Source organism: Myxine glutinosa, chromosome 1, assembly GCF_964187855.1.
Source record: "Myxine glutinosa chromosome 1, kmMyxGlut1.1, whole genome shotgun sequence".
Taxonomy (NCBI): domain Eukaryota; kingdom Metazoa; phylum Chordata; class Myxini; order Myxiniformes; family Myxinidae; genus Myxine; species Myxine glutinosa.
Window position 1 is genome coordinate 169310117 of NC_136261.1, and position 27690 is coordinate 169337806.

Genomic DNA, 27690 nt, shown 5'->3' on the forward strand with positions numbered 1-27690 from the left:
TTGCAGTGCAAATGCATCACTTGTATAGGTCTCGTTTCTTGATAGATAGTCTATCAACCTTTGGCTTTTCCTCATCTTACTCCGAAGTGCAACGGTTTGAAGTAAATGCAGCCTCTTCTCTTGCTCCGGATGTGTTTGGAGGTGACACCGACATTCTTGATACATCCTTGTTATTTGCTGGAGACAATGTGGACCACAACATCATAACGTTGGATGGAAAGGGTACCTTTCATGGGATGGGCATGATAGCAGCTATTACACCAGGGCGTCAATCTAGCCACATCATATCTAGAAAGAAAATGTCTGACAGGAAGCTCGTCGAACTGACGAAGATCAATATAATAGATTACCGCTATGCAGAGCACGTCAACCGCAACCTCAAATTTCAGCCCCTCCCTTTGTTATCAATTTGTGATCGCCCAATTGACATATTATGGGAGATGTCATTTTGCTTCGAAAAGAGTGCACCAAATTGGCAAGGCATGATGCACTTTCTGCATGAGGAGTGTGATCACCCAGGGAAAGCCTCAATACAGTTTCTCCCAATGATTGATATGAACCCAGGTGACAAAACCTGCATCTTGTCAACTCTTGATTACCTGAGCAAACTTGCATCAAAACACAACATGCCAGCAATCATCACATTTGACCAACCGCTGTTTTGGAAGGCCTCTGAGATAGTGAATGCTCTTCCTGCTGATAACCCAATCCATAATGCAGTGCTACTGCTTGGGAGCTTCCACACATTAATGAATTTGTTGGGTGCCATTGGAAGTTTGATGGATGGAAGTGGACTGAAAGAGATCCTGGAAACAGTGTATGGTCAAAATGCTGTTGTGCACATGCTGAGTGGGAAGGCGGTGCAACGTGCTTTTCGTGGCCATTTGCTTGTGGATCAGTGTCTTACACGTCAGGTTGTTGGCAAGATTGTGGAAGTTGACCCTGGGTTTCAAGAACAAGTGGCAGAACTGGAGCGACTGTACATTTCCCTGGAGACTGTCGAAAGTGACACTATAGAGTCTGTGTTGCAATCAGAGTGCATTCATTTCATTGACAATAGATTGAATCAGGAAAGGAATAAACTTGCAAAGGACTCGAAAACCAGTGCACTTTGGATCAACTACCAGCGTATGTTGGGAATTGCAAGGGCACTTGTGGCAGCTGATCGGACGGGGTCCTGGGAGATGCATCTCCAAGCCATATCAGCTTGCTTGCCGATATTTGCAGCTGCTGGCCATCCCAATTACCTGAAGTCAGCTCGACTCTATCTCGAGAAGATGCTTGCGTTAGAGGATGACAACCCTGAGGTTCATCAGAAGTTCCAATCTGGTTATCATGTAATCCGGCGCAGTGACCAATACTGGGCTGGCCTAGGCTCTGATCTTGTGATAGAACAGACATTAATGCGCTCACTGAAAAGCCAAGGGGGGCTGACTCGAGGAAGTGGGATGTCAGAGCACCAGAGAGCAGTTTGGACTCTGTCTTCAACCATATCGTCCTCCTACAACCTTGCTATGCAAGAACTGACCTCGAGTAGCTACTCAACAAGTGAACAACATAAGGAGTTGACAACATCCAGGGTGAGTCGAGATGAAGCTGATCGTGGCAAAGTTGCCGAAAAACTGGACAGCTTCACACCATTTTCTGATGACAAGTCATTGCGCAATATCATCACAGGGGTTACTGCAAATGAGGATGTCAATGTTCATGACCTATTCAAAGTAGGTAGTGACATTGTCAAGAAGATGGATGATCACCCAGCTTACTCCTATTCACACAAAAGGAGTTCTAAAGCCAAGACACTTGCATTCAGCAGGGCAGTCAAAGTTGCTGAGGACCGCACAATAGATCCAGCGTTACTATTCCAGAGGTTCTTAGTGGTGTCACAGACGGGAGATCTCCAGATAGGTGAAGTGATGAAATATGAACTCTGCCCATACCCAATGTCTCTTTTTGAGGCAAAAAACATCCTGCGCCAGCCAGATAAACCACAGTTGGCGGAGGCAATAAGGAATTATGCTACAACCAAATCTGACAATGCTGTCAACCAGACAGTTCCAGGAACAGATCACTATGTTCTTGACGGGGGATCACTTATTCACCGCTTAAAGTGGACAGAGGGATTCACCTACAGTTCCATTGCAGATGAATATGCCTCATTTACAGTACGACACTATGGCAAAGCTACTGTTGTGTTTGATGGTTATGAGGCTGGGCCAAGCACAAAGGACTGTTCTCATCAACGTCGGAATAGAAACAAGAATGCCACCAAGGTTAACATTACGGAGTCAACAAAATTTGTTGGGAAAAAGGAGGACTTTCTGTCGAATGAGTCAAACAAGCAGGCAATGATACTGTTGATTATAGAGGTGTTGCACAAGGAAGGCTGTGAGGTGATCCAAGCAGAGGGAGATGCTGATGTTGAGATTGCAAAAGCGGCCGTCGCAAATGCGGCTTCCAGATCTACAACCCTCATTGGAGAAGATACAGATCTCCTTCTCCTCCTGCTCTTCTATATGGTGGAGACAAACTGCATTGAACTCTATTTCCGTTCTGACAAGGCAAAATCAAATGTCTACAATATCAAAGTCCTTCAGCAGATACTTGGAAATGCAGCCTGCAGAGATATATTGTTCCTTCATGCATTAACTGGCTGTGACGCAACGTCTCGTGTCTTTGGGATTGGAAAGAAGTCAGGGTTTCAAAGAATCATCAAGAAAGAAAAGGAACTGATAGACAGCTCAAAGGTGTTCTGTAAACCACAGCAGAGTCAGGATGTTATTGAAACTGCAGGCTGCAGAGCAATGGTGGCATTGTTTGAAGCAAATCAGAACGACTCATTGGCATCGATCAGATACAACATTCTCTGCAAAAAGGTTGCAAGGGCTAAGGCATTTGTCACTCCTGAAAGACTGCCACCCACATCCGCTGCCTGCAAGTTTCATTCTCTGCGGACCTATTACCAGGTAATGGAATGGATGGGCCTTTGTTGTGGAATGGAGCCAACGGAGTGGGGATGGAAGGTAGAAGGAGGAAAACTTGTTCCAGTGATGACAGACAAAAGCCCTGCTCCAGACATACTACTTCAGATGATTCACTGCAACTGTTCAGGGGGGTGCAAAACACTAAGGTGTTCATGTAGGAAGCATGGATTAGAGTGCACCAGTGCATGTGGACATTGCCAGGACAGCAACTGTGACAATATGAGTGTTGAACCAGACATAGAGGAGGAGGAGGAGGACGATGAAACTGGAATCTAAGACTAGAAGGCATATGGTACTTCCACATGTGTCAAAATTGTCCAATTTTTTTATATGTTGCTTTCCATGTCATAGACTGGCAGAAACAATCAAAGAACATATATTTGTGCAAATATTTACTTTAAATTGCGAATGGTCTCAGGATTAGCATTGCATAAACTACCAGCAACGATCATAATACAAATATTGGTGCAAAATTAACTTTAAATTGTTAGTGGTCTGATGATTATCAGTCAATTTTTTTACGTTTTATCTGCCGGCAGCCATCTTGTTTTCTGACGTCACTGAGGGACTTTCCCATGCGTCAAAATTGTCCAACTTTTAATATGTTGTCTTCCACTTCATAAACTACTAGAAATAAGCATAAAACAAAAATTTGCAATTTTTTTGGGGTCAGGCAGTATATTGACCCGTCTAAAAACAACGAGTGGAAATTTGACAAACACACATGGAAAAATAACTTAACTTTGGATAGAACAAATTGGAATACAAATAGAATTGGAGAGAATAAAAGTCGCCACCTTGATCGCGAAACCGGAAGCAGAGATTATTGATCACCATCATTGATCATTGATCACCATCATTGATCATTGATCACCGTCCAGCTACACCGTTTGTTACGCTGAATGGATTGCGACAAAATTGATAGAGCCTTTGGCCAGATTCAAACCCAGTGTAGGGCCTGTCAGATTCATGTATTGGTTTCTGATGGTCGCACTTCTTAAATCCAAGGTGCTGAATATGCAGTACTAAGCCACGTCCCGTACCATATCATCAATTTTGGGCAATGGATATGTGTCGAGCTGTGTGAATCTATCAATAGTCTGGGAATAATCCACGACCATCCGCTTCCGATGATTAGCCGTATGCACCACAAGCACCTTGCCCTCCACGGAGAACTACTAGGCTCTATAATGTCCTCCCGCAGCAATCGTTTAGTCTCATCAGCAATGAACTGCGTGTCAGCGTGAGTGTACCGTCTAGACTTTATGGTTTGCGGCTTACAGTTGGCAGTTAAGCTTGGAAATAGAGCAGGTGGCGCCATCTCGGCCAGACAGCAAACAGAAAGAGTGTTCTCCCCGACCCCGAATTGCATTTTCAACCACCCATGTCTATGCAAAAACTCATGTCCCAACAGCGCATCGGCGCATAAATTCGGCATTATCATGAGTTTTACATCGGGATACACAACATCATTAATCACCAAGTTAACAATGCATATTCCCTTAGTGCGAATCCATAAGCCTGCAGATGCCATGTAGATCCACCGCGTAGCTGGGCCGACCGTCCATCCGTGGCGCCGAACCACCGCTTGACCGACGTAGCTCGCGTTGCTGCCTGTGTCTATCAGTGCATCGGCAGCTTTCCCCTCGATGAGCACCAGAAGCACCGCGCTGGAGAGGCTACGAGACAGGCCCGGGTCTGCGGAGCCGGTGACCCGCGAAGTGTTAGTTCCCGCGAGGGTAGTACGTCGTGTCTTCATCGAGTGACAAACCTTCGCAAAGCTTACTTTTTTCCGCAATTATGACACAGCGCTTCCTTGGCGGGACATAGAGCCCATGCGTGCCGATAATTTCCGCAGAAGTAACACTTTGCGTTCTCGGCAGGGGAGACAGCAGCAGTAGTACTCAGGCCTTCCTCTTCGGGTGCCGGCGGAGTGGCGATTGCTCCCGGAGTAGCCGCGGCGCCCGCAAGGGGTCGCTTGGCATTAGGAGCCATCTCCGTGTAAGCCTCAGCGGTTGCTCAAGCTGTTATGTAAGGCCGTCCGTATGCCTCTGAGCGAGTCTGAGCGAGCTGCAGGACGCGAGCTTGATCGTAAGCATCTTGGAGCGTCATAGCTGTTTTCTCAAGTAATCTTAGCCGTATTGAGGGAGACGAGAGGCCAGTGACAAAGGCATCTCACATCAAATCATCAGTTATCTCAGTGGCCGTTCGAGCCTCAGGCATGCACTCACATGCAGTCTTTCCTGAGTCTTCTCAATTCCTGAAGATAATGTTCGAGAGGCTCCGAGGGATCTTCTCGCCGAGTAGCGAGCATGTGTCTCGTGTACAAAGAACTATGAGGTTTTACGTTGATTTCCCTCAAAGCTTCCACAGCGGTCTCATAAGTCTCACAATGTGAAATGTAGTCGAACACGGTGTTGGACACGTGACAGGTGAGCACAGAATGTTTTTGTGCGCAGGTCATATCCGGCACCATGGCAATATAATTAGTCAGGGCCCGAAGCCAGTGTTCGCATTGGCTCGTAGCATCTGTCGCTTGAGGGTCCCCGCAGAACTTTTCGAGTCTCAGTAGCTTGTCCATGGAATCCGAATGAAGGAGACGATTTCAATTTAAAAAATGTAATGATTTCAATTACAAAACGTCTTTATGATAATGAGTTTTATTGAAATCAATCTTCCACATCATCTACAAAACATAATCACATATTAGCAGGCAATCATATATAAGTCCCGATGTAAAGCAAGCCATATAAAGATGCGTCATTTAAACCAACCAGCTCAAATTCGTCACGAAAGACAGACAACTCCCTCGCACTCAGGCCAACCCTCTTGTAGCACATTGCTTATCTCACCACCAGAGAGGGAACTGCAACGGATCTTAACCTTTATTGTCCCCCGTCGCACAGCGGAGCGAAAGGGGGACTATGGTTTTCCCCTCCGTCCGTGTGTCCGTCCGTCTGTCCGTCCGTCCGTCTGTGCGTGCGTGCGTGCGTAAGCGAAGAACCGCATTCAAATTTGGTGTGTGGGTGCAACCCACGTCAAAATCCAAGATGGCCGCCGCCATGTATGTCTGATGCCATGTATGTCTGAACCTTGTGAGCTGAATATCTTGAAAAACAAGCGAAGTACCAACTTCTAATCTGGTGTGTGGGTGTATCTAGGCATAAGGAAGAACGCTAAAGAAAATTGGGTCGCCAAGTCAAAATCCAAGATGGCCGCCGCTATGTGTGTCTGAACCTTAAGATGAATATCTTGAAACATAAGCGAAGTACCAACTTCTAATTTGGTGTGTGGGTGTATCTCGGCATAAGGAAGAACGCTATTGAAAATTGGGTCGCCACGTCAAAATCCAAGATGGCCGCCGCCATATATATGTCTGAACCTTGTGAGCGAAATATCTCGAAAAATAAGCGAAGTACCAACTTCTAAGCTGGTGTGTGGGTGTATCTAGGCACAAGGAAGAACGCTGTTTAAAATTGGGTCGCCACGTCAAAATCCAAGATGGCCACTGCCATGTATGTCTGAACCTTGTGAGATGAATATCTTGAAAAATAAGCGAAGTACCAACTTCTAATTTGGTGTGTGGGTGTATCTCCGCATAAGGAAGAACGCTATTGAAAATTGGGTCGCCACGTCAAAATCCAAGATGGCCGCCACCATATATATGTCTGAACCTTGTGAGCGAAATATCTTGAGAAATAAGCAAAGTACCAACTTCTAATCTGGTGTGTGGGTGTATCTAGGCACAAGCAAGAACGCTGTTTAAAATTGGGTCGCCACGTCAAAATCCAAGATGGCCGCCGCCATGTATGTCTGAACCTTGAGATGAATATCTTGAAAAATAAGCGAAGTACCAACTTCTAATTTAGTGTGTGGGTGTATCTCGGCATAAGGAAGAACGCTATTGAAAATTGGGTCGCCACGTAAAAATCCAAGATGGCCGCCACCATATATATGTCTGAACCTTGTGAGCGAAATATCTCGAAAAATAAGTGAAGTACCAACTTCTAATCTGGTGTTTGGGTGTATCTAGGCACAAGGAAGAACGCTATAGAAAATTGGGTTGCCATGTCAAAATCCAAGATGGCCGCCTCCATGTATGTCTGAACCTTGTGAGCGAAATATCATATCACAGCATGTTTTCTGCGTCTTCCACTTTGTCAACTCGCATCACTTCCCCGACGGGGGACCGAAGCGTAACGCTTGTTTAATTACATTTTCCCACCAATTACAGTGTGTGACATTTGGACATCTTCATTTAGATGCTGCACATTCAGTTTTACGAAATGGTTACATGGATGTAATCCACACAATTTATTTACTTCTGATAACATGTGAATGCATGTGCAATGTGCATGCACATGGGAAATACAATTTGAAATGTGTAATTACACCTAATGTAAAATGTGACTTGAAGAGCTCAAATCCTCTCCCTTCCCACCCCATCCCTCCCACATTGTGGAAACTGCACCGGGGAGTGGGTCACACACAGGGGAGTGGGTCACACACAGGGGAGTGGGCCGCACTCGGGGGAGTGGGCCGCACTCGGGGGAGTGGGTCGCACACGGGGGAGTGGGTCGCACACGGGGGAGTGGGTCGCACACGGGGGAGTGGGTCGCACACGGGGGAGTGGGTCGCACACGGGGGAGTGGGTCGCACACGGGGGAGTGGGTCGCACACGGGGGAGTGGGTCGCACACGGGGGAGTGGGTCGCACACGGGGGAGTGGGTCGCACACGGGGGAGTGGGTCGCACACGGGGGAGTGGGTCGCACACGGGGGAGTGGGTCGCACACGGGGGAGTGGGTCGCACACGGGGGAGTGGGTCGCACACGGGGGAGTGGGTCGCACACGGGGGAGTGGGTCGCACACGGGGGAGTGGGTCGCACACGGGGGAGTGGGTCGCACACGGGGGAGTGGGTCGCACACGGGGGAGTGGGTCGCACACGGGGGAGTGGGTCGCACACGGGGGAGTGGGTCGCACACGGGGGAGTGGGTCGCACACGGGGGAGTGGGTCGCACACGGGGGAGTGGGTCGCACACGGGGGAGTGGGTCGCACACGGGGGAGTGGGTCGCACACGGGGGAGTGGGTCGCACACGGGGGAGTGGGTCGCACACGGGGGAGTGGGTCGCACACGGGGAGTGGGTCGCACACGGGGGAGTGGGTCGCACACGGGGGAGTGGGTCGCACACGGGGGAGTGGGTCGCACACGGGGGAGTGGGTCGCACACGGGGGAGTGGGTCGCACACGGGGGAGTGGGTCGCACACGGGGGAGTGGGTCGCACACGGGGGAGTGGGTCGCACACGGGGGAGTGGGTCACACACGGGGGAGTGGGTCACACACGGGGGAGTGGGTCACACACGGGGGAGTGGGTCACACACGGGGGAGTGGGTCACACACGGGGGAGTGGGTCACACACGGGGGAGTGGGTCACACAGCGGAGTGGGTCACACACGGGGGAGTGGGTCACACGGGGGAGTGGGTCACACACGGGGGAGTGGGTCACACACGGGGGAGTGGGTCACACACGGCGGAGTGGGTCACACACGGGGGAGTGGGTCACACACGGGGGAGTGGGTCACACACGGGGGAGTGGGTCACACACGGGGGAGTGGGTCACATACGGGGTAGGGGTTACACACAGCGAAGTGGGTCACACACAGCGGAGTGGGTCACACACAGCGGAGTGGGTCACACACAGCGGAGTGGGTCACACACAGCGGAGAGGGTCACACACAGCGGAGCGGGTCACACACAGCGGAGCGGGTCACACACAGCGGAGCGGGTCACACACAGCGGAGCGGGTCACACACAGCGGAGCGGGTCACACACAGCGGAGAGGGTCACACACAGGGGAATGCGTCACACACAGGGGGAGAGGATCATGATGTTCATTGGTGGTCTCATTCTGTTCCCTCATTCTTTTATTTATTTTGAAAATGGCAGTTACAAATGACCCTCATGCATCTCATTTAGATAGCGCTGACATAAAGAAGCAGGAATGACCACCCACCCCACATGCCCCACATTACACAACCTTGAGCTAAAGACAGCTCGGATGCATATAGAGCATATTCTGACGTCGAGAGCAACTCGCACCAAGAACCTGACAAAACAACGTCTGCAACACGTGACAGCACGGGATCACGAAGAATGGCAGCGGCCACTTCCGCAGCGATTATAATCGTAATAACCGGACCAGATTCAATCTGTTCCAACATGACCACCTTAACCTCATCTGCAGGTTCGGCACCAGCCTTTGGAGAACAAAGCTCAGTCCCTCTCCCCACGTGCAGAGTACCTCATTGTAACTTTTTATTTTGACTACGTCTAAAGAATGAAACATTCCGACTATATAAAGAATACAGCTCAAATGTAAAAGTCCCTGGGAAAAAGTCTTCTGGGCGGTGTATAAGAACATTACATTACACCTTTCGTCCGGCGAAAACCAAAGTTACTCTTTTCGTTACAGCATACAAAATGACATTTTAAAATTAAAGATTTCAAATAAACTTCTTTAAAGTGTACGTGCACATAGCTTATAAAATAAGAACGAAGAAATATCTCTCGGCAATTTCCCATCTGTTTATTTATTTATTTCACATCTGTGAATTGCATTGCATGCACATGCACACGTGAAATGGAGTTTGTTTATTAATCCTGGATGTGAACACGATTCAGCCTTGAAAACTCGTGCGAAAAAAAAAGAAGTTATTAAAGACCACGATTTTATTTCCTATAGCTGTACACTATGAAAACTCATCTTCTTTGGGCGGTGTATAATCGCCCCGTACGAAACAGGCATTACCTGGTTTCCTTTGCTTGAGTTGTAATCAAAATGTACCTTTGTTTCTTCAAAAAGTAACTTATGATAGAAGACACGTTGATTCAGTCTTAAAATGCACATTAGAGGCCTATCATAGGCCTATGGAGCCACGACTCTTCATTTTTAACTTGAAAGTATCAAAAAAAAATCGCTTTACAAAGTTAAAATATATTAAAACCAAATGTTATTAATAAATATTGTATTCCATAGTTAGTTTACATTATTATCAATATTATTACTTATTTACAATATTATTACAATATTACAATATTATTTACAATATATCTACAATATTATTACTATTATCCCTGGTGTTGGCTTAGCGGCTAGGGTGCCAGCTTAGGATCCTAGGATCCTGGGTTCGAATCCCGGTCGATCGCTGAATTAACGCCAGGGGGGTTTGACTCAGCCTGTCATCCTTCCGAGGTCGGCTAATTGAGTACCAGTTCACTGGTAATTCCCTGTTTGTCGTAAAAGGCGACAAACAGGGTTGGCGGCAGGAAGGGCATCCGGCCATAAAACATTTCTTCAAAAAGGGGATCAACAAAAACAACAACAACCACGGTGCCCGAAAAAGGCCAACCCCCGCATGGCCTCTAAAGGTGGGTTTTTTTTTGGGTTTTTTTTTATAGTTAGTTTACATTATTATGTACATTTTAAAAGTATTGTATTGTTTAATTCCATGGTTGGAAAAGAGTTGACTTGCTTTAAACAAACTCTGTATATACACCCCAGGAATAAATAAAATATATAATTAGTCTCCGGTTCGATCCCGAACTTCAGTATTCAGTCGCTGTACTTTTACAAAGTAATAATATAAATATCGAAGTCTTGGGAATGTTCTCTCCTCTCCTTCCCCTTCCTCTCTCTCCTTCCCTGTGCCCACATCTCGTCCGACCAGTCGACACATTCAAACGGCTGTTTGGATACATTTCGCCGATTTTCTCAACTCTAACTGAAATTGAGACTTGAACCATCCCAGCGACTGTGATGGTGAATTAGAGCCGAGATAAAGCCGTGAGGGAGTCTCAATGAATGGCCTTTATGCTACAGGCCTTTAAAAATGCATTTTGTTCTATAAGCGGTAACTTTCATCGAATATTTCCCGTCTGTGTTATTTGGGCGGTGTGTGATATACTGTGCCGATCCTGCCTGTGCGTTACCTTTCATCGAATTTTCTTTTCGTTTTTTTGCAACTGAGTTTAAAACCACCTTAGCGACTGTGAAAAATGAAATGAGATGGTGAATTAGAGTCGAGATAAAGCCATGAAAGAGTCTCAATGGACAGGCCTTCATTTCATTTTAAATGCATTTTGTTCTATAAACGGTAACTTTCATCGAATTTTCTTCCCGTTTTTTGCAACCGAGTCTAAAACCATGTTAGCGACTGTGAAAAATGAAATGAGATATCGAATAAGAGTTGAAATAAAACTGTGAGGTTGCAACATTTTTTGGTTTTTCCAAGATGGCGCCCGTACCACGGGCCGATGGCGCCCGTACTATGACGTCATAATTATCAATAAAAATGCTACAGGTAGAGGTGCACCTATGGTGAAAATTTACTGTAATCGGACCAACGGTTGCAGAGAAAATCATATTTATTCTGTGCGGAAAAACAAACAAACAAACAAACAAACAAAGACAAACGGACTCAAATGCAATACCATATTCTCTGGCGAGGGTAACTAGCGAGGGAGGGCAAACTGCCACACGGATTTTAAACTTAGATGGACTTCATAATATAAACTGCTCTTTAACTTCATCATATAAACTCAGCGCCTTAGCCATAGTTCCTGCCTGGCTTCATCATAGCGTGCTGATCCATATCAATCCAGGAGGATAAAAGTCTCTCTGCTTTCACCATTAATCTGCTGAGATCTCATTGATGTTTTTATTTTTTTATTTTTTTTATTTTTATTTTTTGTATTCAAGATCGAGGCTCGTGAAAGAGCTAACATTAATCACACAAAAAGTCAAACCGACACACAAAACACAAAAAATAAGGGGAGCGGCAGACAAGATGGGGAGAGAGGGAGAGAGGGGAGAGAGGAGAGGGGGAAGGACACAAACACAACATTTGAGAGCAGGGACAACAGGAGAAATGTGGGAGGGGAGGGCTTTGGGGGAGGTGGGAGAGGTATAAAACATATGAACACTGCAAGGACTAACAGGAAAGACTGGATGATGTGGACTGACAGATGCTTTAATTTTTATTTTCTTTATTCTATAGAATTGCCCTTACACACGACTCCCATAAACCAAATTCACTCCCAACAGTGGTGGCATCAACACCTGACTCCATCCGCTTTAACATTTTCAATTTCAGCTCGAGGCTTTCGCCACAAGTACCAATATGATGGCGCACAGAGCAGGAAGACGACAACACTCGCGCTGATCGGTTGAGAGGAGATGAGCTCAGATACACACTCTGATTGGCTGCCAGCGACGTCAACTCTAGCGGTTGCGTTTTTTGGTCAAGGCGGTGCATTTAAACTTGTAATTTTGACTCGCTTGATGGATTTAAATGTATTTTTATTTTTACGTAATTAAAAACTGAATATTTGGTTTGCATTAAAGTGAATCTGCGCAAAGCGGGGTCACACAATGTGGGGTTTTACTGTATTGCTCATCCTTGTTTGACAGCATTTTGGTTCTTCCAGTCCTGGGTTTGTCAATTACATATGTTTTTTCTGTAATTACCCATGCCTGAGGAGAGGGTATTGCATTTGAGTCTGTTTGTTTGTCTGTTTGTCTGTCTGTCTGTCTGTTTGTCCGCCTGTCTGTTTGTCTGTTTGTCCGCACAGAATAAATCTTATTTTCTCTGCAACCGTTGGTCCGATTGACAGAAAAATTTTCACCATAGGTGCAACTCCACCTGTATAATTTTTCAATGATAATTATGACGTCATAGGTCACGTGGTTCGGCCGCCATCTTAGAAAAAACGAAAAGTTTTACACCTCTATATCGCCAATATAGAAAAAATAGAAACGCTGAATAGAAAAAATTGAGACACGGCTCATTGTAAAGAACTCTCCATGTGGAATAACATCTGTGAATGATGATGTCATAGGTACCGCCATTATGACGTCATAATTTGACGAGTACAAAACGTCATCCGATCAAGATGAAATTTCTTGAACATAATCTAGGAATAAATCAGTGGAGAAAATAATAATAATAATGATGACGTCATCGGTCACGTCGTTCGGCCGCCATGTTTGTTTTAACACAAAAGCCTAAAAAACCACTGAAAATACATCCTGGCGAGTGTTTGCAGTCTCTGATTGCTCTTTTTCTTGTTGTTGATTGTGCTTCCCCTTGAAACTTCACACACCTTGAAATTCGAGTGACGCAAGAATATTGCACTCAATGTTTTTCCATTTTTATGTCGTAACAATTATATGGTGATCTTCAACTGAAATTTCAGCCATTTTGTTTGAAGATAACAATGAATATTGAAAGATCTGTATTCTGCAGTACAAAAAGTGGGCTGGCAGGATGGTCTACAGGTATGCACACTCCTAAGCTGTCTGTTCTGGGTTCAAATCCCAACCCAGCTATAAACTGTCATCCCGGTGTTTCATAGGCAGGGTGATTAATCGGTGTGTGCCATCCTTCTGAAGGACGTTAAATGTGCGTCCTGTTTGCCAGCATTAGTTGGCGGACGTTAAAGATCCTATGGTGTCCTTCGCGAAGAGTAGGCAAGCTATCGCCGGCACCATAAACAAATTACAAATTCCTGCCCTAACCAACCAGCAAGATGGCATTGCATTAGCAGCACAGCCGCATCCTCAGTTGATGCTATCCCACAGCCCTTAGCTATGTAAGAACGATGAGTTCAAAAATTGGGCGTTTAAGCTTTATGGATTTGTAGCGGATGAACACCTGATGTTAATGATGAGGAACACCTGACAACACCAGCCATTCGATTTGATTGGTAAATGTGATGGATTTGCTGCTACAACACTTCATATTAGCTGCTCAAGTACAGTTTCCATTGAGTTGTGATCACAAGTTTTTGTTCTGATCAATATGAATTAAAGATTGTTAAATGACGAGCTTGATTTCTTCTCACCCGAACTAAGTTGTATTAATAACAGTCAACATTGTTGTAAAAGGATAAAACACTAGTGAAGGCTTTGAGTAAATTGTTGATGCTCATAACATCATTATATTTTAATTCCTGAATGTAACTAAGACTTTTGCACAGCAATGTGTGTATACAGTAAGACCCCCAACATTCGTGGTGGATATGTTCCTGAAAAATGTGGCGAATGTCAGGGAAATGTTTCAATGGGAAAAAGAGGGATAGGTTCACGGAGGTTCCTGATTCATAAGAGAAAATCTGAAAAGTTTAATGACATGAATGCACATAATTAGTTTCATTAAGAATGCTTACAAATAAAAATTCTGTAAACAATTCCAAAAGTGTAGCTCGCTCTTTTGGCGCGAGTGTCAAGTTATTTTATTGAAAACGAACCGTTTGTTTTGCTTCGATATTGCGTAATTCGAAAAGCACACCTTGATCCCAGAAATAGTTGCTGTTTTACATGCTCGGGGTTTAAGCTTTAAGGAACATACGGTATGCTGTATTATCTTGCCAAGATAGACGTCGAGTTCACATTCCATAATTGTAAGCACCATGGCATCAGTCCTTATGTTGGAGTTTCAGTTTATGCTAGATCCAAAGTAAAAGTTCATTTTTACTTACCTTAACATGAACCAGCCTCGCTGATCGGCACAATATTTACACCATATATTACACTTTAATTGTGTGACTAAAGGAATGATAATACTTGAAACCGAACAAGATATATATAATGTTATGAATTTGGTAGAGCAACATCTTGAGCTAGGTAGATCTGTATAGGTAGGTATTCGACTGTCGTGACAGGGACTCTACATGTAATAAGTTCTTGATGTTTAGGCGTTTGTCGGGGTAAGATGTATGATTGTGGATCTACCTGGAGATCCGAGTGTTAAGTAGTGAGGGATTAAAGGTAACGCCCCTGTGAGTCTCACCTAGTAGTCAAACCTTTGTCCATTATGGCACTGCAAACCACATAAACATTAGTTAGGTCCTTAGCGCAACATTAAATAATTCCTTTCCCTGACAATGACTTCGGAACAAACGGACAGGAAACCAGGCCAAAAACACCGCCACAATTGGCCGCCACCGTTTACACCTCCAAGGCCTACAAACCTCGCCTGGCACGTGTTATAACACAAGGACCGCGGGGTCGGGGACGGGAGAGTGAAGTGATGCCGCAGAGGGCGTGACCTGGGCGAGTTGGGAGGCTTTTATTGGCTGAGGAGTGCGCCAATGTGACGTCATCGGCCAGAGATATTATCGACGGTTGGACGCCATTTTTGAGCAGTTGGCACTTGGCAGTTGGCTGCCAGCACTCCCGCAGAGAGTCGAGTCGAGTGGAGTTCAAAGGAGTTCACGGCTTGAGAGGGTCCCGGTGCGATCCCGAGTTTGGAGAGTCCTTCCTGTCCCTGGTCAAGTGGAGTTCGTTTGCTTTGTGCAGCCCTGCGTTGGACCTTTGGAGCAAGGGAGCTCGTGGTGTGGGTGTGCCGTTGAACCGACGAGGCCTGGTGGCGCTCGGAGGCGGACGGAGAGGGCCGCGGGGCCGTGTTACACTGAAGACGAAAGGAGCCAGATAAGCCCGAGCTCCGCGTTTACACTTTACATGACGAGACGTGTTATTTTTGTATTCATCTCCCTCGTATCGTGTTTGATATCTGTTGTGTGTGGGATCCCAATTTAGGCTTATTAGAGTTACTAGGGCGTGCCCGTACGTGGGTGCAAAAAAACATGCGTGCAAACAACAACAACAAAAAAAAACTTTGAAACCACGTGGCAGTAACGACCACAGAACCCCCCCCCTCTATTTACATGAAATGGTTTGGTCCATTCGCAAAGCCAAAGCGAACGGCTTGTGAGTACGGTAGAACCCCCCCCCCCTCTATTTACATGAAATGGTTTGGTCCATTCGCAAAGCCAAAGCGAACGGCTTGCGAGTACGGTGACCATACCTTGGGAACCACTTGTCCGATTAATTTCAAACCTTGAAAAGGCACATCCTCGGGTCCCCAGCAATATACCTGGCAAGTTTCAAGTATATCGGACCCGTGGTTGTCGAGAAACAGCGGTCACAGACAAACACACACACACACAGACACACACACATACACACAGAGATTACTGGAATTATAGATAGATTAGTATTACCGGCGCGTGCTTTTTCACTGTCTACCTTTCATGAATAAATCCTTGTATTATTTTCTATATATATCTGAACGCAGTTTCCTGTTGGATTTTAATAGATAAGGCGGCGGAGCTTTGCTGTGTCCCGTCCCGCCATTCCGCACGTTTAACTTTAGTTTAAGTGTTTGATTTGGAATCCGCTATTGAGTTCTCGCCTCGGGAGTTAAAGCCTCGCAATTGGCCATCCGCAACTGTGGTGTTAATTGCGGTTGCGTGACAAGTGGTGTCAGGAGTGGGATTCGAACCCGTCGGACAAATTTTTTTTGTCCGCGGCGAGACATCGACACGGTCGGGTGTACATTGCGCCCGACGTTCGAACGCAAAATTTTTATAGGCGAGGCGGAGAAATTTGTATAGTCAATTGGGCATACGGAGCGCTATATTGCGTCTTCGTCAAATTTAAATTGTGTTACTGGAATTATTAAAATAAATACGCGCGCGGGAAACAATCTTCCGGAAGGCGGATGTCGGAGATTGATGAGATGGAGGTACGCAGCGAGGCCTCCGTCAGCGTCGGGAGTGAGCCGGAAATAGGGGAATTAGATGTAGAGGTGAGCCTTGGAACCTCCCTCGTCCCGAGCACCAACTTATGCCCCTCCCCTACCGGGGAGCCGGGAACAAGTGGGACGGCCCTTAGAGACGACCAGGCTTTAATGAAATTTTTAAAGGAATTAATGGATGCTCAGAGTGAGCGAGCCAGTCGGGAATTGAATGACAAAATTGATGGGCTGGAAAATAAAATGAGTAAGGAGATGGGAGAAATGAAAAACAAAATGGATTCCCAGGGGAATGAATGGAGGGAAGGATATGAGTGACCAAATTAATGGATTAAAAGGGGAAATGGCAATTGTGGCAAGTGTACAGGTGAGCGGGGAATGTCCACAGTTGGATGGGGAATGTGTACAGGTAGATGGGGAATGCCTGCAGGTAAACGTGGAGTGTCCACAGGTGAGCGGAGAATGCCCACAGTTCGATGGGGAATGTGTACAGGTAGATGGGGAATGCCTGCAGGTAAACGTGGAGTGTCCACAGGTGAGCGGGGAGTGCCCACAGGTGAATGGGGAAGGAAATTTGGGATGTGAGAGTTGTAATGGGGAATGTTTCCCACATTCTGGCCTGGTTGTTTATCGGGACCGTGTGGATGTCACAACACCCCAACCGGGGGATGAATTTGGAATTGTGCAGCACCAGGGCGGTGGTGCGGAGCAAGAGGGGGTAGAGATTTTGGGGGTCCGTGCAATGGAGCCGGACCGGGTATTTTTTGGGGATATTGATCAAAGCCTGGTGGGGCCAGGAATGATTTGTGGAAATGATGATGATGAGGATGAGGATGATTTGATCCAGCGGCTGGAGACCTGTGACAGTCCCATGGAGGTAGCGCTTGTCCAGGCCCAAAGGAGTCTGGGGGAAGAGGTGAGTTGGTCCAAGGAGGTGGTTGGAATGACCGAGGGGACGCTCACCGTACACTGCTATTTGGAAACAGAGGCTCCAAAATTGGACAACCATTTGGGGGAGTATGTTGGCTCCGGGCTGGATTTGGATCTTGGAGGATCGGGAGATAGAGCTTCTGGAGATTTGGTCCCTGTAGGGAATTTGGACCAACTGCAGGGAGGGGCAGAACAACCGGTGGTAGAGGTTGTTCCCTGCAGCTGCGGTTTGGCAGTGGGAATGAAAATTTGTAAAATAAAATTTAAAATAAAATTACAATGGGAAATTGATTTGGAGCAGCCATGGTTGGAATTGGTCCCTGGGCTGCGGGATTTGGACATGGAGAGGTCATGGGTGATGGCCTCGGGAAAAAGTTGCCCCTTTCAAAATTTGGGTATGCTAGCCAGAGCTGGGGGGCTGTGATGGCGAGATTTGGACGTGGGGTCCAGCCTTGGGTGTCGAGGTACGACCTGGGTCCCACGGGGGGGTCTGGTGGAGTGTGTCGTCCCTTGTCCGTCGGGGCGCCGTCCGAGCTGGTGGCTCGGGCCGGCAGGGTCACCGGACCCTGGTGGGTGTTAAGACCTCCAGAGGGGTCCGAGGTGGTTTCTCAAGCCTGGGTTGGCATTTATTGAGGACCACTAGGGGGAGGTGTTGTGGGTCGCGCTTTGGTGGTGGCACCGCAGATGGCCAGCTTGGGCCTGATGTAGTGACCACCCGGGCATGCGACCTGACACCCTCTCCCTGAGACTTTGGGACAACCGGCATGTGATGACCTGCCATGCCGTGTTGGTCGATGGACGCGGTCAATCCGAATGGACAGGGATGGAGATAGCCTGCCAGACAACCATTGGGGCATCTCTGGAACGTGATGGTGTGAGAGTGACCTTCCACAGATGTTCCGTTATGATTTATGGACTCTCGGGTTGGGAAGAGAGCCATGTGGATGTGAATCGGGAGATGTGTAACGAGCCGGGCATATGGGCCATGCTCGGCTGGCATGTGTATGGCAAAGCATCCTTCTTTGGTGAGGTTAGTGAAATGTGACAAATGGTTGGCATGGGTAATCTGTGGGTTCGATGGAAATTTAAGGGTGGATTTTGGAATGTCATGGTGGACACTGTACAGTGACGCCATTATTGATCCAGGTGTGTAGACCAAAGTGTTGGAGGCTGTGATAAAATTAATAGGGTAGCAAGACAGCTTTCAACTGGTTGCGGGGGCAACTGTGCTGATATTTGGGACGCGGGATGATGGGGATGTAGTTGTGTAGCCTGAGGGTCAACGTGGTGCTGTGCGTGTCCGAGGTGTGTGGACCATGTCTTCTGGGTGGGTCTCCTGGTGGAGCATGGCTGTTGAGTGTTGACTGGACCTTGGTGTGGTCAAGTGTGGGTGAGCACTGGGGGGGGGCTGCAGTTCTGTAGTCGGACTGGGGGATGATGGGGAGGTGCAGGGGACGTGGCTGTGGGGATGCCACGCACTGCGACCGTGCCCCCCAGGGCCGAGGTTGTGTGTGCGGTAGTGTGTGTTGTGGCAGCAAGTGCTCACCACATTGGCCAGCTGGGGCTGGTGCAGCTGTGTTCCTCGCAAGGGGGCCGAAGGATGGATGGTGGGTCGCACCCTTATGGACACTCGTGGGCCATGTTGGCGTTTTGACTGCTCACCTTGTCCCGGTGACCCTTGCACAGTAGAGGTGCAGAGCTGTCGTGGCCACAGGTAGTTGTGTAGCGATCACCGTTGGATGCGGATCCACATACCTGCCAGTGTAGTGGGGACAAAAGAGAAATTTGGAAGTATTTGGTAGGCCCAATGTGAAATTTTGGGAATTGTATGGGTGGATTGCACTTTGGACCCGACCAACCTGCAACTACCTGCACTTGAGGTGAGTGTTTTGAGGAGTACTGTCTCAGGCTTCAGGACTTGCTTTGGAAATTGGGGACATGTAATTTGGAGTTGGGAGGCGGGTGAGAGTGATGACATGGCCAGTGAGGGGATGGAATGGGAGCCACACAGTGTCTTGTGGGTGGCGTATGTTTTTGTGTTGTGGTTATGTGTTTTGATGTGGTCGTGAGAGTGGAACCTGGAGAGTGAGTGATGATTATTGGAGATAATGAGGGGTGATAATTGTGCTTTTGGAAATGTGCTTATGGAAATGTGTAATGATTCAATGATTTGAACTGTGAATGGGATTTCACATGTAGCAGGCCATGGCAAACTTTGAAACACCTTTTGTACTACCATCATCTATGGAATTGTGCTGTGTTGTGTGGAGAATTGAATGGCAGCGGGGGGAGGAAGTGTGTTTTGGAGTCTTGTGGGTGGGGAAGGTGTGTGTGTCCGCAGGTACAGAGCAAGCTCTGAGGAGCGATGCCTGCGGGCCCCCCTCTGCGGCAATTACCCCTAGCAGCCGGTGGTAACTGGAAATTGGAGCTCGTCGGTGGAAGGTCTGGTTGGGCGCCGCGGGGTGAGGAAGTCCCCCGGTGACCCGTGTTGCTGCGCGGAAGCAGGAGGCAAGGGAGCCTGGTGTGTGGAGACCCTCACCGGCGAGGTAACGGCGGAAAAGGGCTGTTGGGCTGTCACGGGGCCAAGAGGTAAAGGGGGGGGGGGGGGGGAACAATGAACTTGTAAGTCGGTTGACTTGTTTTTGGGACTGCGGGCGCCACAGCCTGATGCGCCCCCACCATCTTTTTGTGCGGTACCTCCCCGCTGCCTAGTTGAGGAATGCACACACGCACGCGAATGACATCAATGCCATGGTCCTGCAGGGGGGTGTATTGAAATAAGTGCTTTGTTGACTTTTGAAATGCCTTGATGATTTTTGAAATGAGGATGAGCGGTTAAGGGGTCTGTGTTGCATGAATGTGGGCGAAATCCACCGAGCCATGTCACTTACCTGCAACATCTGGACAGGGCCCGTGGAAATTTAGGGGGTGCATTGGGATGGCCCCACAGGTAAGGTTGTGTCTTGTGGCATCCACCGGGGGACGCGGTCTGTAGACCGGGGTATATACAAAGGTTAGAGTTTTGAGTTTTTGGAAAGATGGTTAAGTTTTGTGGTTAAGTTAGTGTTGCGTGTTGTTTGTTTCCTCCCTCCGCAGGAACAATGAAGAAAATGTACATACTTGCATGATGGTTAAGGGGTTTAGCATGTTAAGGAAGTGTAGGTAGGTAGTCCGACTCACTTCCCACAGCCTTTCCTGATTTATTTTATAGGTTAATTAAGTATGTGACAGTAAGTGTTAAGGCTGGAATGGTAGCGCCTGCGGTGAACCTTGCAGGAGCTACGGTTCCGGGGGGGGGGGGGGGGGGCTGTGTTATGAATTTGGTAGAGCAACATCTAGAGCTAGGTAGATCTGTATAGGTAGGTATTCGACTGTCGTGACAGGGACTCTACATGTAATAAGTTCTTGATGTTTAGGCGTTTGTCGGGGTAAGATGTATGATTGTGGATCTACCTGGAGATTCGAGTGTTAAGTAGTGAGGGATTGAAGGTAACGCCCCTGTGAGTCTCACCTAGTAGTCAAACCTTTGTCCATTATGGCACTGCAAACCACATAAACATTAGTTAGGTCCTTAGCGCAACATTAAATAATTCCTTTCCCTGACAATGACTTCGGAACAAACGGACAGGAAACCAGGCCAAAAACACCGCCACAATTGGCCGCCACCGTTTACACCTCCAAGGCCTACAAATCTCGCCTGGCACGTGTTATAACACAAGGACCGCGGGGTCGGGGACGGGAGAGTGGAGTGATGCCGCAGAGGGCGTGACCTGGGCGAGCCGGCGAGTTGGGAGGCTTTTATTGGCTGAGGAGTGCGCCAATGTGACGTCATTGGCCAGAGATATTATCGACGGTCGGACGCCATTTTTGAGCAGTTGGCACTTGGCAGTTGGCTGGCAGCACTCCCGCAGAGAGCTGAGTCGAGTGGAGTTCAAAGGAGTTCACGGCTTGAGAGGGTCCCGGTGCGATCCCGAGTTTGGAGAGTCCTTCCTGTCCCTGGTCAAGTGGAGTTTGTTTGCTTTGTGCAGCCCTGCGTTCGACCTTTGGAGCAAGGGAGCTCGTGGTGTGGGTGTGCCGTTGAACCGACGAGGCCTGGTGGCGCTCGGAGGCGGACGGAGAGGGCCGCGGGGCCGTGTTACACTGAAGACGAAAGGAGCCAGATAAGCCCGAGCTCCGCGTTTACACTTTACATGACGAGACGTGTTATTTTCGTATTCATCTCCCTCGTATCGTGTTTGATATCTGTTGTGTGTGGGATCCCAATTTAGGCTTATTAGAGTTATTAGTATTACCGGCGCATGCTTTTTCACTGTCTACTTTTCATGAATAAATCCTTGTATTATTTTCTATATATATCTGAACGCAGTTTCCTGTTGGAAAGTGTGTGCTAGAAAGTGTGTGCTGTGTGTGTGTGTGTGTGTGTGTGTGCTGAAGTGTGTGCTGTGTGCTGAAGTGTGTGCTGTGTGTGTGTGTGCTGTGGAAAGTGTGTGCTGAAGGACTGCTAGACACTGCTAGATGTGTGCGGATGGATGTTGGATTTTAATAGATAAGGCGGCGGAGGTTTGCTGTGTCCCGTCCCGCCATTCCGCGCGTTTAACTTTAGTTTAAGGGGTTGATTTGGAATCCGCTATTGAGTTCTCGCCTCGGGAGCTAAAGCCTCGCAATTGGCCATCCGCAACTGTGGTGTTAATCGCGGTTGCGTGGCAATAATTAATCACTCGCAGTTCCCGATCAAAAATATATGATAAAATGATGATGAAAGAAACCAAGCAATCTTACCCCACGTCATAACACATCTATATTCTTCTTCCTCCCTCCCTCCCCCAACCCCCCACCACCCCTCTGTGCAGAGGGTATGCGATCGTCTCATTGAGCCAGGATTTTTCCCTGAAAGAGAATATACCAACAATGTTGGGGGTCTGTGGATGTGTGCGGATGGTTCATGCCCGCAAAACCATGAATATGCGAAGCACAGGGCTGCGAATTTTGAAGCAGGTCACATTTTATGAATCGTGAAAAGCGGGGTCCGCGAATGTTAAATCGGTGAATGTACGATAATAATACTATATAATAAAAGGTGTCTGTCAGGCAGTCAGTTAGTGTGTGTGTCTCCTTCATAACTCCAAAACAAATTAATTTAGCGGTCTGAAACTTTGCATGCATATTACGAGACCTTGAAAGGAGTGAACAGGAATGAAACTGGGTGTATGGGTAAGATAAAACATGCCTTTTGAAGATAATTAACAGGCTTATTTAATTAAAACATAAACAGGCTTTATCCTTGGTCATCCAGCTATCCCTCACAGGGTTTTTCGCATAGTTTTCGCCTGCTGAAAAACGCTTTTCCTTGGACCAGGCGGCAACGGTTTCTGCATGATTAAGGTCTCTAAATTTATTTTTTCCACTTTCCTCACACATCATCGAATGTCTGACCTTCATATCTACGATCGCTGTGTACATTGCTCCAAGCTCCTAATTTGAAAACTACAGCACCTCAAAAGCGATTTTATGCATGATAAGCAAAAGTACCCATGCCCATTGACAGGAAATGTGAATGGGCCTTTCCACTGACTTTCAATGTTCTACATTCAGGGCCTGCTCATGAGATTGAAAGGCTTGTTCTGACGGTCTCTTTTGCCTCCGTGCTGCATCTAATGCTTGTTCAGGTTACTCAGGTTTCTGGATTTTCATGCTGACTTCTCTTGGCAGCAGTGTTGGACAGTTGCATGGTATCGAGTCAATACGCAGCTTTTTTATTTCTTTTTTTTGTATACAAGATCGAGGCTCGTATAAGAGCTAACATCAATCACAAAAAACAAATGGACACACAAAACTTACAATAAAGGGAGCGGGAGACGAGATGTGGAGAGGGAGGGAAGCACACAAGTGAACAGGGACAACGGAAGATCCGTGGGAGGGAGAGGGCTTGGGGGGAGGAGGCATGGGAAGTCTGGGGAGGGGGGTGGGGGGAAGCTATAAAACACATGGACACTGCGAGAACTTCCAGGAAATAAAGAAGTCTGGATTTCAAAAAAAAGTGGATTTGGGATGAATTAACGGGGGTAGAAGAGATCAAGGTTTTGGATTTTTTTTTTGTGTTTTTTTTTTGTTTGTTTGTTTGTATACAAGATCGAGGCTCGCGAAGGAGCGAACATTTATCACACAGAAAGACAAACCGACAAACCGACACATAACCGACAAACCGACACATAAAACAAAAAGCATCGGGAGCGGTAGACAAGATGGGGAGAGAGGGGGAAGGACACAAACACAACATTTGAGAGCAGGAACCGAGAGACATGGAGACATCGAGAGAACTGTGGGAGGGAGAGGGCTTTGGGGGGGAGGCATGGGAAAGGGGGTGGGAGAGGCATAAAACATATGGACACTGCCAGGACTACCAGGAAAGAAGTTGGAATTACAAACAAGGTGCATCTGGGGTGAATTAGTGGGGGTAGAAAAGATCAAGGTTTTGGATGGGGGAAGATAAGAGATGGTGGTAAACAGCTGTTTTAAAGACCTGGAGGGAGGAGTGGGATTGAAGGGAGTGTGGGAGTTTGTTCCAGAGGCGGGAGAAAAGAGGAATGAAGGAGTGAAGGTGAGCAGAGAGCCGAGATTTTGGCAGTTTAACCATCAGAGGCTTGCTGGCAGATCTTGTGCGACCTGTAGGAATATTTGGGGGACAGAGCACAGAGAGAGCTGGGGGAGCAAGGCCGGAGAGGAGTCGGTAGAAGACAGAAAGACCACCTACCTGCCTGCGGTGAGTGAGTGAAAGGCCCTCAGAGATAGCTTCATCGCGGGAGATTCCAATGATTCTGAAAGCTTTGGTTTTAACAGCGTGAAGCCGAGCTAGGTGTGAGGCAGGAGCACCAGCCCATAGGGGAGAACAGTATTCCATTGAGCTGCGGATGAAAGCCTTGTATGGGGGAAGACAAGAGATGGTGGTGAACTGCTGTTTTAAAGACCTGGAGGGAGGAGTGGGATTGAAGAGAGTGAGGGAGTTTGTTCCAGAGGCGGTAGTAGAGAGGAATGAAGGAGTGAAGGTGAGCAGAGAGTTTTGATTTTGGCAATTTCACCAGGAGAGCGTAACTGGCAGATCCTGTGCGACCTGCAGGAATATTTGGGGGACAAAACACAGATATAGCTGGGGGAGCTCGGCCAGATAGGAGTCGGTAGAAGAAAGAAAGACCACCTACCTGCCTGCGGTGAGTGAGTGAAAGGCCCTCGGAGTTAGCTTCATCGCGGGAGATTCCAATGATTCTGAAAGCTTTGGTTTCAACAGCGTGAAGACGAGCTTGGTGTGAGGCAGGAGCACCAGCCCAGAGGGGAGAACAATATTCCATTGAGCTGCGGATGAAAGCCTTGTATGTGGTGAGGAGCTCAGGTGTGCCAAGGAAGGACCGCACGACAGAGGATGCCCAGTTGGCAACTGGCTTTCGAGGTCAGCTTGGAAATGTGGTTTTCCCAGCATAGATCATGGCAGATAGTGAGACCCAAAAGCTTGAGTGACAGAACTTCTTGGAGAAGATTGTTCAGAAAGTAGATGGGAGGGTTGTCCAGTCGGTCTTTTCATAGAGACATAGTAAGAGTGTGAGATTTGTCAGGATTGAAAGACATGTTCCACTTGTTTGACCAGTCTGTGATTTTGTCCAGGTCTGCAGAGAGTGAGGAGGCTGCAGAATGCCGATCTGAGGGATGAGGAATGGAGCGGCAGAGAGTGGAGTCATCAGCAAAGAGAAAGAGAGGATTTTCAAGAGATTCAGAGAGATCATTGATGAAGACCAGAAAAAGCACAGGGCCCAGAACACTGCCTTTGGGAACTCCAGCCTGAACAGGAAGGGGAGGTGAGAGAAACCCATTCAGGGCCACACAAGCCATTCGTGGAGATTTCCATGGATATGAGATTTCCATGGATTTGAGATCACGGCGAGGTCACGTCTTTTCGAAGCTGCTCCATGCGCTCACGCTCTCGAAGCTAAGTGATCTTTCACAATCGTGTTTTTGTCGAGACTGTATTTATCTTTCGGTGTGTATACCTATAGCGTATCTTTTGGAAAATTTTCGATGCTAATTATTCGTACATGTATACACAATCGTCGGTTAATGGTATCGAGTATTCTGCGGCCTAGTACTCGTAGGCTTAGACTACCGTACCGTCTCAGACCTTGTGGTTTTGTTTTTCTCTCAGCGATTCGTCGAATGTGCTGAAATTATTTTCGTTCTCTGTTTCGTACCAGTCGTTCACCCCGTACCTCCTTGTTTAATATCTGTACTCACAAAAAAAAAAAAACCCCCCCCCCAAAAAAAAATTCCTTCCCAGGTCTTATTCGTTTATTTGTTGTTCTTTTTGTTCGTTCGTTCTTCGTTCGCGCTCACGCGGTTAGAAATGTATAATCTCTCCCCTGAACAACTATTTTCTCTCATATACAGACTTGGCATTTAATATGGAATATTTTTTTTGTGGGGGTGAACTTACTTTTCAAGATGATGTAGAACCAAAAGTTCATTGGAATTATGTTGAAATTATTCTAGATTTTGTTAATGTGACGTTTAAAAGAAACAAAAACCACATTTGACATTTCGAAGCAAATAAATTGATCCTTGAAAGTGATGTGAACTGATATTGAACTCAATTCACGGACAGTACTGTGTTAAACTTCTGTACGTTTTCCAGAAGTATCTCTTTATTTTGCACATTAGCCAATTTTTTTTTCAACCAAAACAAAAGCTAAATTATGACTGGGATTACGGACAGAAAAATTACAGTTCAGTACTTCGTGTAACCCGCACGAGCATTCAGGAGAGCATGCACACGTTGAGGCATGCTGTTCACGAGATTTGCCAAGGTTTGGACAGGAATCTCTTGCCATGCAGTGACAATAGTCTGCTGCAATTCACGCACAGAGGTAGGCTGCTGGTCCAAGTTGTCGATTTGACACGGTAATTCTGCCCACAAGTTCTCTATCGGATTCATATCCGGGGACGTGGCAGGCCACTCCATATGCTCTACACCACGGCCAGCAAGAAAGTGTTGGATCATGCGAGCACGATGAGGCCGTGCATTGTCATCTTGGAAGACAAAGTTTCCCCGAAAGGCTGCACGAGCAAATGGAAACAATGTTTCTTCCAGAATGACCCTGTACTTGAACTGGTTCAGGTTTCCATTCAGAACAACCAGGTCAGTTTTGCCCCCTGCATGAAAAGCAGCCCAAACGGTCACCCCACCATGTCCAGCTTGGACTCTTGGCACTATACAATCTTCGTTGTGGGCTTCATGCACTTGTCTGCACACTCGGACGTGGCCATCTTGACGATAGACCAGAAATCTAGACTAGTCACTGAAGATCACGTGATTCCAGTGTCCTGGCTGCCATTGACGGTGCTCTCTGGGCCACTGCAATCGGCGCTGGCTGTGTTGTCTGGTCAGGCGTGGCTTTCTCAGGGGACGCCTGGCACGATAGCCTGCTTGAACCAGTCGTTGGTTGACTAGCCTTCAGGATACAGGCACATTTGTCAGTTGCTGTCACTCAGCCCTAAGCCGATTAGCTGACTTGGTATGGCCATTGCAGACTAACCGGTGCAGCTGGCGATCATCTCTCCTTGTGGTTCTGCGTGGATGTCCTGGCCTCGGTATTGGAGTAGGGACACCCCTCTGAGCATTTCGTTTCAGGATCTTTGACACCTGACCTTGAGTGATACCATACTGCCGAGCAATAGCACGCTGTTTCATGCCAGAATTTCGTAAAGCCACCACTCCATGACAAACAGCATTGTCAAGTTGACGGACCATCACCAGAGGAAGCGGCAATAACTTTTGTAGACGTGCAGCAGTTGTTTTCCACTAATACAGAATGCAACAACCCTTATATACCCGATTGTGAAGCCAATCGTCAAATGTACCTGTCCTTACATTTTGTCATGCCACCTGTGATATAATCCTGTTATTGACTTCTTGCTGCGAAAGACAATCAGTGACATGGTTCTTTCAACAAAGACATCACCGAAGGGTAAAAGAAACTCACCAGATTGATATACTGAGTTCAGAAAGTAAACCCAAGTCAAGAAAAAAAAAAATTCCATATTAAATGCCAAGTCTGTATTATAACACCCTTTTCTTCTTTTCCTACAAAAGGATGCTTTCGTCTTGCTCACCAAATCTAGTCATTCCAAAAAATATATA

At 47.2% G+C, this 27690-nt stretch overlaps 1 protein-coding gene across 7 annotated transcripts in view; it reads left to right on the forward strand.

The window, feature by feature from the left end:
* LSM12 (LSM12 homolog) overlaps positions 1-27690 on the forward strand; it is a 259554-nt gene that overhangs the window by 112196 nt on the left and 119668 nt on the right. The window contains exon 6 of one of the 7 annotated variants that reach the window (XM_068122010.2): positions 22361-22615. The exons of 3 other annotated variants lie outside the window; for them this stretch is intronic. In XM_068122010.2, coding sequence (XP_067978111.1) covers positions 22361-22519 — 159 coding nt within the window. In that variant the 3' untranslated portion in view covers positions 22520-22615. 3 more of the 7 variants (XM_068122039.2, XM_068122049.2, XM_068122055.2) reach the window with 3 other exon arrangements.